Source organism: Trichosurus vulpecula, chromosome 7 (genome assembly GCF_011100635.1).
Source record: "Trichosurus vulpecula isolate mTriVul1 chromosome 7, mTriVul1.pri, whole genome shotgun sequence".
In the NCBI taxonomy this organism is placed as follows: Eukaryota; Metazoa; Chordata; class Mammalia; order Diprotodontia; family Phalangeridae; genus Trichosurus; species Trichosurus vulpecula.
In genome coordinates, this window is record NC_050579.1 from 135,035,145 (window position 1) to 135,049,722 (window position 14,578).

At 37.2% G+C, this 14,578-nt stretch overlaps 1 protein-coding gene across 2 annotated transcripts in view; it reads left to right on the forward strand.

Moving 5' to 3' along the window:
* The window catches only part of ECHDC1 (ethylmalonyl-CoA decarboxylase 1), a 51,261-nt gene that overhangs the window by 8,594 nt on the left and 28,089 nt on the right, over window positions 1–14,578 (forward strand). For both annotated transcript variants that reach the window (XM_036766413.1, XM_036766412.1), the window contains exons 2-5: window positions 5,991–6,212; window positions 7,814–7,956; window positions 12,575–12,627; window positions 13,941–14,021. In XM_036766413.1, the coding sequence (XP_036622308.1) occupies window positions 5,993–6,212; window positions 7,814–7,956; window positions 12,575–12,627; window positions 13,941–14,021 (497 nt within the window). In that variant the 5' untranslated portion in view covers window positions 5,991–5,992. The remainder of the gene's footprint in view (window positions 1–5,990; window positions 6,213–7,813; window positions 7,957–12,574; window positions 12,628–13,940; window positions 14,022–14,578) is intronic.

Genomic DNA, 14,578 nt, shown 5'->3' on the forward strand with positions numbered 1-14,578 from the left:
TGACTTGCCCAGGGTCACACAGCTACTAAGTATCTGAAGCCTGTTTTGAACTTAGGAAGATGAGTCTTCCCACCTTTAGGCCTAGCTCTCTATCCACTGTGCCACCTAGCTGCCCTATGATATATTATTTTACCTAGTTGTTAAAAAACCTTGAAAATGAGTGACTTTAAATTTCTTTGAGATGTTTATTTTGGGAAAACTGTTACTCTTCAGTGAGATTTTAATAGGAATCTTGGCCAAAAAAAATTGTATTTTGCTATTTCTAAATGTCCCTTAGATAAAAACACTCCGTATTCACAGTACTTACTTAAGTGCTCTACTAGGAAAGGAGCTATCTAACATCTTTTTTTTGGGGGGGGGTAGGCATTTGGGATTAAGTGACTTGCCCAGGGTCACACAGCTAGTCAGTATCAAGTGTCAGGTCCTCCTGACTCCAGGGCTGATGCTCTATCCACTGCACCACCTAGCTTCCCCCCAGCAATTTTCCAGTCATGCAAAATTCCTTTTTCTTCCTGAGCCACAGCCCTTCTCACTCTAGAGATGCCTCTTCCCCCTACCCCCACCCCCCATGTCCTACCTCTTCCCCTTTGGTGAGTTCCTGTCCAAGGCTACCATTTTGGGAAGCTCCCAGGCCATCCACACTTACTTCTCTTCCAGCTCCACTAATAACTCTCCGGACTATTCCACTTTAATGCTTTCCAGCTCCCTTTTGTGTTGTCTTCCCCCATTAGGAAGTAAGCTCCTTAAGCGTAGGGACTATCTTTTTTAAAAACATAGTAGGTACCAAATAAATATTCTTTATGTGTGAAGAAGAGTAATATATTAAAAATCTCAAAAGATAATGAGGGGGCCAGTCTATGAAGAACTTTAAAAGATAAACAGAAGAACTTATATTTTATCTTAGAGATAATAAGGAGTCATTGGAGTTTATTGAGTGAGGGGCAGGGTTTCCTGATTAGACCTACACTTTAGGAAAATCACATTGAAAGCTATTTGCAGGACACATTGGAGGGAACTGGACTGAGAGGAAGTGCCTAATTATTCCAGTGATCTGGGTGAGAGGTGATAAGGACCTGAACTAGGTAAGGTAGTGGTTGTGTGAGTAAACAGAAAGGGACATAATTAAGGGATACTGTAAAGAAAAAAAAAAGATTTGTCAATTTATTAGATCTATGAGATAAGTGTGATAAAGTTGAGGATAACACCAAATTTGCAAACCTGACTGGAAGTCTTTGCCATAAACAGTAATAAAAAAGTTGAAAGAATGGAATGATTTGGGAGGAAAGGAAATAAGGTGGGGTTTGTTGTTTTAATACATTGGGTATGAGAATCCTACAGAACATCCAAAATGTCTAAAAGTTATTTGGTGATCAGGAGAGAAACTAGGGTTGGATAACTAGATCTGGGAATTATCTACGTAGAGATAGTTAAACCCATGGGAGCTAAAGAAATCACCAAGTTAAAAAATATGGAGGCGAAAGAGAGGGCCTAATACAGCACTGAAGGTCACCCAGAGTTAGGAGGCATGGCATGGATGAAGATACAGCAAAGGAGACTGGCAAGTTTTCAAACATGTAAGAAGAGAACTAGGAGCAATCCCAGAAACAAGAAAAGAGTACCAAGGAGAAGGTAGTCAGGACTGTCAAATTCCACAAAGAGGTCAAGGAGTCTGAGGATTGAGAAAAGACCATTATATTTAGTTATTAAAAGATACTGGTGACTTTGGAGAGAGTGGTTTCAGTTTGATGATTCCAAGGGTAAAGCATAGCATGAAAAAGATAAAATATATGATCATTATCATCATAATAGCTAACATTTATGCAGTGTTTACTTTGTGCCAGGCACTGTGCTAAGTATTTCACTTATCACATTTTATCTTCACAACAATCCCAGGAGAAAGGTGCTGTTATTATTCCCATTTTTTGGTTGAGGAAACTAAGGCAAACAGGTTAAACGACTTGCCCAGAGTCACAGGGCTACTAAGTGTCTGAAGCCAGATTTGAACTTGGGTCTTCCTGACCCCAAGTCCTACACGCTATCCTCTGCACTTCCTGGCTGCCTTATCGGATAAAAGGCCATTCATAATTTCTGCATGTAGCAGTGGAACAGTTTCGGGTAATCAAGAGAATGACTATCTCTTTATATAGCAGAAGTGGAATGGAGGAGGTAGTCATAAGAGTTGAATAAACTAAGGAACATGCAAGTTAGGGTATGTGAGGGAACATCAGCCTGTGTGTTAAAATCCTCTAGAATGGAAGCATGGGTTGGGATGGAGAGCTGTGATTCAGGCACTGAACTTTTTAAGAGAAGAAAGAGAATGTTCTAGAGGTTGGTAGATAACAGCCACCTGAATCTTGATTGGGGAAGCAAGGTGGTGCAGTAGATAAAGTGCTGGGCCTAGAGTCCGGAAGACTTAACTTATCTGGCTTCAGACACTTATCTGTGTGACCCTGGGCAAGTCATTTAACCCTGTTGGTTTCAGTTCTTCATCTGTGAAATAAACTGGAAAAGGAAATGGCAAACTACTCCAGTATCTCTGCCAAGAAAACCCATAGAGTCCCAAAGGACCCCATAGGACCCCAAATAGGGTCACAAAGAGTCAGACATGACTGAACAACAACAGTCTAGATTGGGTGATAAATTTCGAGTGCATGAACCTCGAAAAAGGATAGGTTGAAGAGTGATTGCCTTAGAAGAAGTGTCTGGCAAAGGGGAGTGAAGAGTATTCTGACTTCCCCACAATCGCCAGTGAGTCAGGGCTTTGAGTGAAAGTGGAATTTATAGAACTGGAAAGGGTAGGCAGGGATGCAGTATTATCAGGAAGGAGCCACATCTCAACGTATCCCAGTAGATGGAAGGAGGAAGTGAAAAAATGGTTTAAGATGAAAAGTAGTTTGTTAACTATAGAGCAGGTGTGCCAGATGGCATAGTGAAAGAGGTGCACAAATCTGGAGTGGGGCATTTGGGAAGGCGGATGGTGTGGGGATTTGAGGTGGATGGGAAAGGGGGACTAAACAGCTGGGATTGAGGAGCAGTGTTCATCAGCTGTCAGAGTTTCAGTATCACTGGCTTGGGAGAAGATGGCAGTATGCAAATTATTGAGTAACGAGTCCTGGCAAAGTGTCAATGAGATCTACTGGTGAAGTCAAGTAATTAAGAAGTTCAAGATCAACCCTTTAAGTTTCTACACAGCCCTCAGGTGCCTGATCTACCAGAAGATGTGTTCCAGGAGTTGTCAGGAAGCCCATTTTGTGTCAGGCATGAACAGGACATGGTGTGTTCCCAACCTGAAGGCTTTAGTATTCCAGGCCTTATTTAGGGCAAGTCTGGCTATGTTGTAGCCCTAGAGAACTCTGGAATCATATCAAAGAAAAGGAAGGTGGCCTAGGCAAGTTGTGCCCCTTGGGAATGTCTGTTTCCTCACAGTCCTGCCTCTACTGAATAATTATTTGTAAATTTTGCCATACTAGTGGATGTAAGGTGATATCTTAAAAGTTGTTTTGATTTGCAATTCTGTGGTTATTAGAAAATATAAGTATCTTTTATTGTGCTTTTTAGAAGTTTGTATTTAGTCTTTCAACAATATCTGTTTATGTCCTTTGAAAATATTATTGATTTTATGGAAGTGTGTTAGTTTTTTATAGATTCTGGATATCAGACCTTTATCAGCTATACATATTGCAATTTTTTCCCCAACTTGTTCTTTGTCTATTAATCTTTAGAGAGACTGCCTTTTGTTTTTCAAAATCCTTTACCTTCATATTACCAAACCCATCAATTTTGTTTTTTAATAATGACTTATATTTGTTTAATAAAAATGTCCTCTGTAGCTGAGATAAATATTCCTTTTTCTTTAAGTTTTTTTTTAATTTTATTTTATTTTTATATTTTTTCTTTTTATTTTTAGTTTGCAACACACGGTTCTACATAATTTTGAGTTCCAGATTTTCTTCCCTCCCTCCCCCCTCCCTCCCCAAGACGGCATGGAATCCCATATAACTTCCATGTATAACTTTGCATTGAATTACTTCACACACTAGTCAAGTTGTGGAGAAGAATTATGACCAATGGAATGAATCATGAGAAAGAAGAAACAGAACCAAAAAAAAAAACCCACAACCCAACAACAAATACAAAAGAAAAAAAAAAGTGGGGGAGAAAAAGGCGAGCATGAAGTGTGCCTCAATGTGCATTCATACTTCATAGTTCTTTCTCTGGATGTGGATAGCACTCTCCATCATGAGTCCTTTGGAGCTGTCTCTGCCTATTGTACATTTTTGTACATATGGGTCCTTTTCCCACTTGCGTGATCTCTTTGGGATACAACCCTAGGAGTGGTATTGCTGGGTCAAAGGGTATGAACATTTTTATAGCCCTTTGGGCATAATTCCAAATTGCTCTCCAAAATGGCTGGATCAGTTCACAACTCCACCAGCAATGTAACAATGTTCCAATTTTCCCACATCCTCTCCAGCATTTGTCATTTTCCTGTTTTGTTATTTTAGCCAATCTGACAGGAGAGAGATGGTATCTAAGAGTTGTTTTGATTTGCATTTCTCTAATCAGTAGTGATATCGAGCATTTTTTAATATGCTTATAGATATCTTTAATTTCTTCCTCTGAAAACTGTCTGTTCATATCCTTTGACCACTTCTCAGTTGGGGAATGACTTATATTCCTATATATTTGGTTCAGTTCCCTGTGTATTTTGGAAATGAGGCCTTTATCAGAGACATTAGTTGTAAAGATTTTCTCCCAATTTTCTGCTTTGTGGTAAGATTTAGAAACTACTTTTACCAGCATCACATAAACAATTTCAGCAGGTAACAATCAGATTTTTTTGTTTTTCTTAAATTTGTTCATGAAATCTGGAAATACAGCCTCTTTGGGGCTGCATGTCTCTATATACTGATTATGATAACATCTTTGTGTTGTGTTGTTCAGTTGTGTCTGACTCTTCGTAACCCTATTTGGGGTTTTCTTGGCAGAGATACTGGAGTGGTTTGCTATTTTCTACTCCAGCTCATTTTATAGATGAGGAAACTGAGGCAAACAGTTATTTGACTTGCCCAGAATTATGCAGCTAGTAAGGGTCCGAGGCTGGATTTGAACCCAGGTCTTCCTGACTCCAGGCCCAGCACTCTATTCATTGCAACACCTACCTGCCCCATACATAAATACCTATTCATCATTGTGTAAGTATTTATAAAATATATACCACTAACTGCTCCACTGCAGCACTTTAACAAGCCTACCCCTTTTACTTGGGAGGAATCAAGTTTGTGTTGTGACCTTTGTAATCTCATATTTTCCATCTGTTCTTAATTCTTTCTGGAAACTCATATAATAGAGACTTCTTTAAAACTATAGAAAACTACATTGAAAATTTACTTGATCATCCTGAAATTTGTCCTTTACCAATAAAAGCCACACTCATGTCTTTTCCTGTCTATTCATCCCTTCACCCAATAGCAGGTGTCCCAGAGAATGAGGACAGGAGTCATTAGAGAGAGGATTATGACTTGAAGATTCTGTAACAACAAGAGTCTGCTCAGCCTAGAAGTTTGTCCCCAGATTGAAGGGGATTTCTGACACAATGGGGAAAACAGTCTTGTGATCTCAGAAGTAAAATATGATGATAAATACAACACCAGGATATTCCTTTCCTTTGTCATACTTCTTATAGCCTAATAATGGATGCACTGTAATTAAAGTACTATATAATCACCTTTTCATAGGCAAATAGATTATGCACATTTTGAATTATCAGATTGTGGGTATAGAAGGGAGGAGAGAAGAGGAAATTCTTTCTTGGGAAGGCTAAAAAGCTATTGCTTCTACCAAGAAGAGTATGTATAGTTATGGGGATGTGTCCTTGAAAATAGGCAAAATTCCATCACCAGGATTTAACATTCAAATATTTAACATTCAAATAAAGGGTAATAGTATAGTTGGGTTTTGTACCATATTTCTTTCTTTTTCCCCCCCAGAAATGGCTGCTTCTTTTTTGAAGACTTCAACGCTTTCTGTAAGGAAAAAACTCTTACAACAAACTGGCCTTCCACTATACAGCACTTCTCATGGTTTCCACGAGGAAGATGTCAAAGAGAAACTTCAGCAGTTTACTGGTGGATCTGTTGACCTTCGTAAGGAAGACTGTGGCATTGGCATTCTCACTTTTAACAACCCAAGTAAAAAGAATGCATTCTCAGGTACTAGTGATTTCCCCCATCTAGTTGAAGGTTAATGGAAGAATATGAGGCACCACAGTCAAATGGAAAGAGCACCACTGGTTTTAGAGTCAGTGGACCAAGGTTCAAGTGCTGCCTCTGTCACCACCTGTGTGACTTTAAGCAAATCCTCTCTGAGCCTCAGTTTCTTCAAATGTAAAATGAGAAAATTAGACTAAGTGCTTTCCAAGGCCCCTTCCTTAAGCTCTACCTTTATAGTCTTATGATCTAATAAATAAATGCTTATCAGTTGATTGAATGATCCAACGTCACACCATCTTCTTTGAGCTTCTCTTGCTTTAGTTCTGATAAACACATTATATTCAGAGATCAATGATACAAATGATTATACATTTTGTGTTTTTTTATGATTTTTTAAAAACTTAGATTGACTTATTTCTATCACCAAGTACATATCAGAGCTGACTTTCCACACTTTAAATTGGTATATGTTCAGGGAATGAAAAATAATCCATCTGTTAGCCCTGACTTTAATTTTTTAAATCCCTTCATCCTTTAGAGAAAAATAGGTGGTAGCAGAACTTATATAGGGACCTTAGAAGCTATCTAATCTAACTTCCTCATTTTACAGATGAGGAAAGAAACTGAGATTCAAACAGGTTAATTGACTTCCTAATGGCTATAAATCTAGTAAATGTCAGAGAAGGAATTTAAATTCATGTCTTTTGGACTCCATGTCCAATACTTTATCTGTTACATCATGCTAAGCACCTAGTACAGAACTGTTCATCCTTAGGAAAAGTTCAGTGAATATCTGTTCTGAATGACTTGTAATTGCAAGATAAAATCTTAGTCAACAACAACAACAAAAAAACTTTCAATTTCTGAAGTGAAGTGGACTAATCAGGCAGAGAGAATCAGCATCCTTAATGGAGCATTTGCTGGTGGTGTTGCAATAGAGAAAGTAATCAAAACATATTCTGACCTTGAGAGGTGGCTTAATGGAAGAGTTTATAGTTTAATGGATTAAGCAGTGGCTGGAGTAAACTTTGGCATCCATTGGTCCAAATCCTTGTTTTAATTTATTACTTTGTTATAATCCTTTATTGGTTCCCAAGGCAGTTTCTTGGTTAAAGGAAAAATGAGAATTTATCACACTGAGAACACTGTGAACTTGGAAAGTTACCAAAGACTTTTAGCATAAGCATATTCAAAAGATAAACATTAGAAGATCTTGATGGGAACTTCAGTTTTAATTTTTTCCTCTTTCTACAATTCCCTTTACATTCCTTTAGAGACCAAGGAAGGAGCTTTGGTCTAATTGAATCTTCTATTTAGCCTAGTTGCTTTTTTTAACCACTCCCGTAAACATAATCTCATCCTTTTCTGAATGAACACTGTGTTGATGCTCATTTTAACACTTAATCATATGCTGCCTTGCATTGTTTTGTAACTGTTTCATGTGGTATATAAATCCTGTTAAGGCTTTTGTATCTTTTGTATCTCCCCCCACAATCCAGTGCAGTGCTATGTACATAGACAATAGAGATTTGGAATGTACTTGCTAACCTTGGAGTCTTTATTTCTATTTTCCTAGTTTTTTTTTCCCCTTTCAATAATAGGAGTTATGATGCTACAGCTTCTGGAGAGGGTGATTGAACTAGAAAACTGGAAAGAAGGGAAAGGCCTTATTGTTTGTGGGGCAAAAAACACTTTCTGCTCAGGATCTGATTTGAATGCTGTGAAAGGTCTGGGAACCTCACAGGTCAGTGGTCATGTAAATTACATTTTTAGCTCCTGATGTGCCTGTTGAAACATAAGATCATTGATTTGGAACTGGCATGGATAATCTAGTCAAACCCATTTATTTTACAGATAAGGAAACTGACATATAGAGTTAAGTGACTTGTCCAAAGTCACAAAGTAGCAAGTATTAGAGGTAAATTTGAACCCAAATCCTCAGACTTCAATACCAGCACATTCCTCACTCTTGGCTTAAATTTTCTTTTGTAAAGGAGAGAACTAGTGCTCTTCTTTGTGGTATACTTCTATGGCCATTAAGAGGGCAATTTCTAACTAATTTCTTTCCAGAAATCTGTATTTTTACCTTGGAAGACAGGGAGGCTAATGTAAGAGAAGCAAACAGCTTTTATAGAGAGATCATCAAGAGTTTTGAGGTTCAGTAATATAACACATTCTTCAGTTGGCTTTAGCCTGTCCTTGTTTATGTGAGGATAATAATACTTAAATACATGATCATTAGGTTTCTAGGTTTACTTGTTCTTATTATATTCCCCTAGAAACCTCTTGAACTAAAGTATTTGTTTTATTTTTTAAAAAATTTAATTAGAAACTAGTGTAAGTAGTGGGAAGTATTGAAAAGGAGTGTAGCTAACCTTTAAAAAGGCAGCAAATAATGTGAACAATTTAGGAGAGAACTTCAGCAAATACTGGTAAGTGATTATCTATACATTACAAATTTAAATTTTGATCATAGTGTATGGAGAAAAAATGTGATTTAGCAAAATTCCTTTTGCCCAGAACTTTTCAGACTTGATTATTGTTTCAATCAACAAGCATTTATTAAGGGCCAACTATGTGCCAGATACTGTGTTAGGCTTGGGATACACATATAAATGAAATAATCCCTACTTACAAGGAATTTAACACTCTAATCTATGTATGATGTTTTCATATGATATGACACATAATATGTAGAATGTATATGAGAATACACAAAATAAATATAAATAAATACAAGGTTGTTAGATGTAAGATGGTTTGGTAGGGAGGAAATCAGAAAAGGAAGACTCAGTAAAGACTTCTTGCAAGAGATGATGCTTAAGCTGTGTCTTGTGAGAAGAGAGGAACTCTATGAGGCAGAGGTGAGGAGGCAGTACCTCCAAGTGTGGACAACAGCCCATTAAAAGCCATGGAGTATCATATGTAAAGAAGTGAGGCCAGTTTTGTTGGATTGCAGAGTGTGAAAGGGAGACTAAAAAGATAGGTTAGGACCAAGTTGTGAAGGACTTTAAAAGCTAAACAGAGTTGATATTTTATCCTAGAGGCACTGGATTTTATTGAGTAGGGAGTGACAAGGTCAGATATTCATTTAGGGAAAATAACATTGGCTGTAGTGGTAACAATAGTCAGTAATCATTTGTCATACTCTTATTATGTGTCAACCCTTGTGCTAAGGATGGGAATACAAGTACAAGTAGAAAGGAAGACAGACCCTGCCCCCAAGGAGCCTTCATTCTAATGGGAAAGGCACCTAAAAGAAAACCGAAAGGGGGTGGGCACAGAGCTAGAGCATGGTAGAAAAACTCTGAAGTGCAACCTAAAGAAAAAAAAGACGTGGCTGGCCTTGGCACCCTGCTTAAATTGAGGTTCTGGGAGGAGACATCCAATCAGAGGGAGAGGTCCTTCCAACAAGCAGTTGGAGATACAGGGATGAAGTTCAGGGAAGAAACTGAGGCTGTTTCTGAAGCTGAGGGAACTGATGAGGTCTCCCACAGAGATTATAAGAGAAGAGATTTATAACAGAATCTTAGGGTACATTCACATTTTGGGGCATGATTTGAATGATGATCCAGCAAAGAAGACAGAAAGTAAATGGTCAGACAGGTAGGAGGAGAACAGGGGAAGAATGGTATCCCAAGAGTATCTAGGAGCAAGTGGTCAACAGTGTCAAATATAGTAGGTAGGTGAAGACTGAGAAAAGACCAACACATTTGACGATTAAGGAATGGTTAGTAAGTATAGTTTCAATTGAGTGATGAGGCTAGAAAGCAAATTGCAATAGGTTGAATGAATGTAAGGTGAGGAAGTGGAGGCAGAAGTGAGTTTTTTTCAAGGAGTTTGGCTGAGAAAGGAAAGATAGATATAGGCACATATTGTATATAGATTTGTGTACATATATATCATATATGGTGATAGATTGAGGGGATGGTAGACTGTAGTGAAGGTGTTTTTTAAGGATGGAGGGAGAATTAGCATGGTAAGGAACCAGATAGGAAATGGTTGAAAATTTGAGGGAATCTGGGGAAATGGGGATGGTTAAAATGCAATCTAGTGGAGAACATGGGATGGAAGTATGGAATGAAGTCAAGTATACATGTAGAGTGGTTGGCCTTTGCAAGGGAACAGACCATCTCTTTGTTAAAAACTGGGGGAAAGGAGGAAAGAGTGGAGGAGGAGGATGTCAGGGGGTTTTGCAATGAAGAGAAAGGAAAAAGAGGGGGAATTCCTATTGAATTATTTCAGTTTTCTCAGTAAAATAATGGCTTGAGAGATGGATGGATGGCGATGTGAGAGGCTTGGGGAGATAGGGAGTAGCTTCTTTGGAGGGTGAGATAGGAAATCCATTGGAAGGAGTTTAAAGTATATCAGAAATCATACAAAACAGTATGTGTTAAAGTATTAATGCTTATGTCATTTTTCTAGTATAATTGTGTCAAAATGATGAGTATAAATGTATGGAGTTCTTAACTAATTTAAAATGGCTTCATGACTCTTGAGATTCAGAAATGTTTACAAGTTGCAGCTGTAAGGTCTGAATGAGGCTGTTCTATCCCAACTAAGAAGCTCTGAAATTTTTAACATGGCCTTATAAATAGTCCCTCTGTAAAAGAAGCTTTTCTTTCTGTAGCAAACACTCTGCCCTTTATAGTCACAAATGCATCACTGAAATATCTGCTTATTTGGTGAAATTGCCTTAGGTTTTGGGTGCTGAAGATGATGAGATAGCTGGGATAGATTATAGTTTAGATAGAATGCCCAAACCAATTCTGATAAAGTGCTCCAATGTCCTTTTTAAAATGATTTTTGATTATGATTTTGTTGTTGATCATGCTGCCTTTTTCATTATATTTTAAAGTTTTTAGGAGAGAAGTCATTGAATCTCTAATATAGTTTGTATTAAACTTATACCTTCCTTTATTTTACATGGGCCCCCCTCCCTATTATTTAAGCCTAAGAAAGAATTAGTTCAGTTCTAATATCATTTGTTTGAAGAGCAGTATATAAGTTTATTTTCTTTTACAGAAGCTTTAAAAAATTAAGTTTAAGAAAGAGTTGAATTAGTTCTAACACCAGTTGTTCAAAGAGTAGTAAGATATCTGATAGTTAGGTAGAAGTTAGATAATCCTCAGTTGAGAAGGCAAAATATTTGATGTAATGCAAAGATTAATCTTGAAAAGGTTTAGGACAGGGCATAGGAAAGCTGTAAAAAGAACTAGAAAAAGTATTTATTATACTGTTTTGATTTTATCCACAACCTTAAGCAAATACTGTTTTGATACTATTGATATCATACAGGCTATCAAGATATACCATTTTTTTGGTGGATTGAACAGTTTGAATGCAGGATGTTGGGGGGGAGATATACATTTTTCCAGTTTTCTGTGACATAGAGGTGAAACTGGCAACTCTGAAATGTATTTGTACCTACCTGGAAGATAATTTTTTTCTTTACCTTCTTGATTAACTTTTAGATTTAGTAGTTATTATCCTAGTGCTCTTGTCTATCTCCTTGCTGCTGCTTCCATTTTTTTTTTTAAGCTTGGACTGAGAAATGAGCAGTATTGCTTTATGTGACACAATCATCTTGCTTGGAATACTCATGATAGGTGTAAGCAAAAAGACTACCATGAAGTGTGTTTGAAAATTTGATTCAAGGCTAAGAAACCGAAGAGGTTTAACATTTTTTTGACAACTCGGAGACTTCATATATATTTCAGGAGAATTTTCTTTAAGAAAAGAGTCAAAAGGTGTTAGCTATGGGAAGTAAAAAAAATCATAAAAACTGAAATTGACTCTAATCCACATACAAGTAATAGTTGTTTATAGATGTGGGACATATCAGAATTAGTTGCTGATGCACAGTCAGATCAGAAATTAGTGGCACATGGTAGGCATGTTTCCTTCCTTTGTTGTCTCTCCCATTAGAATGTAAGGTCTTGAGGACAGGGAATATTTTGCTTTTGTTTTTGTGTCTCCACTTCCTATTCGATACTTGAGAAATGCTTGTTGATTGAATGATTAAGAAGAATCTATTCTTTGTGTAAATCAGAATAATTTATTTTATTATTAATAAGAATCAACATATTTTTCTAGCCCCTATCATCCTCAGCTATTTTACATATGTTTATTTCTTTGGTTTTCAGTTTCCAGGTGTAATTCTGCTTCACAAAACATGAAAGCAGTTATTTGGGGAAATGCAGTTTGTTATGTGAGCTACATAAAGTTTGCAGAATGCAGTAAAGTCAGGTTCACTTTTGAGCTCTACAATGTTGGCATTCTGAAATTCAAAAAAATAGTTTTCCCTCTGTAATGTAATTACATTAGTTGTACATTATCTTTGTTTTTGTTTTTACTTGTAGGATGGAGTCGAATTGTGCATGTTTATGCAAAACACCTTAACAAGATTCATGAGGTAGTATCCCTTACCTTGCTATGGGGTTACTCCAGGCTACTAGAAATAACTCTTTGTAACTCTACTGCTAGCATTAAGATTAAAAACAGATCAGTCATTGAAAATGCTAAGGCAGGTGATGAATACCTCTCTGGGCAGACTTGACTATCATTTAAAATGACTCTGGGTAATGAGCAAGCAAACAGTCAACACGTTAGCAAATGTTGACACACCTGTTGTGTATAACAAGGGACTTAGCTATGAGGTGTAAGGCATACTCTGAACTGTAAGCACTTTATAGAATAGGGATACCAGGAGGGTTAGCTAAGTAAAGATAAGGAAATATTCATACAAGATCTACCACAAGGCAATTCCAGAATTAATTGCCATGAGTTGTACAAATAAATACTGTGAGGATGAAGGAGGGAGCAATGACTGTGAGCTGTGGTGGCTTGAAAATGCTTCGCAAAGACAAAGGGTTCGATTGAGCAAAGCCTTGGCTAGGACTTGCATCAGTGAAGAACCAAGTGTGAGGATAGGAAGGAGTGGGGGTAGGGGGTAGGGGAGTTGTGTAACCTGGCACTTTGTATTTTGAGAGGCAAACTCTGTCTGAACTGATTACTCTTTTTTACCTGTGGAACTCGCACTTGCACAATCCTATTCAAATTCTTGAGTACTGATTCGTTTTTCCTCAAATCCGATTTGAGATTACAGAATATGGACAGGGACACTGGGACTCCTCCGTAGCCATATGGAATTGTTCCCTTGGGTGGCTGAAGAGAAGTCTCAGGGAGAGCTGAGACTGAGTCCTCATTTTTGCTCACTCATAATTGCCCTAGACATTTGAGTTGGGAAGTTCTATTCACTTGAATTCTGAGTAGAATGACTAATAATATTGGGCAGCAGCCCTTTATAAAAGACGATCATTTTGTAAAAGGATTTTCTATTTGTACAATGAATTTTTCTTTCTGAGTTCCTTGTGTGCCTTCGTCTAGTTTAATGTTCCAGGACTCAAATATCTCTGGAACTAAGTTTCAGTGTTGCTCCATGTGCCCAGTTACAGAATATCAATCTATTTAGGGAGAATGATTACAGTAATTTTAGTATGAATTTTAAGTTGCACTTTCTCCCTTCCTCTTCTTTTCCCCTCCCCATACCCAATCCAGAATAAAACTCGATGTTTCATTGTCTTCTAGAGATTGTTTCTGATTATAACATACTGTAATAATGTAGTTCTTCCATTGAATCTTCTAACATATTGATGCAGGATTTGTAAATTGACATTAAAAAATATAAAGCAATTAATAACACTCTTGTTTTTCTTCACTATGTAGGCTGCCTTTAATAAGTGTTGCTTTGATTCAAGGAAGAGCAATGGGTGGAGGAGCAGAATTAACCACAGCATGTGATTTCAGGTACAGTGAAAATTGCGTTAGCTCTTACAAAAATATATATCCACTATTCACTTCGAGATGACTGGCAGTGTCTTATATGTTACTGAGCAGGGTTATATATCAGTGAATAATTTTATTTTGTCAGATATCATTGAAGAAGATTTTTATGTACCTTATTAGTCATACATTTAATAGTCACTTTTATTACTCAAATACTTTTGGAAAATTTTAACAGAAACAAAATTATTTTGAATAAATTCAGATCTATCTCAATACAAAAGCAAGTAGCACTTGGGAAAGGATGATGAATAAAGATGTGAACCTCAACTTCCAGGCCCATTATATTGCACAAATAAGATATACACCAATTACTTAAGGAAAAGTAAAATAAGATAAAAATGAGCAGAAGCATCTCACTAACAAGAATGATGTGTGCTGGGACTTCTGGGTTTGCTCTTGTATCTCATGGTAAATGACTTCGAAGTTCATTTTGGGGGAACAGAGAAGTTGGGTAAGAATGTGCTGTATTTTCAGAAATGGGAGACTATGTAAAACAATGGCATCAAACTCAAATAAAA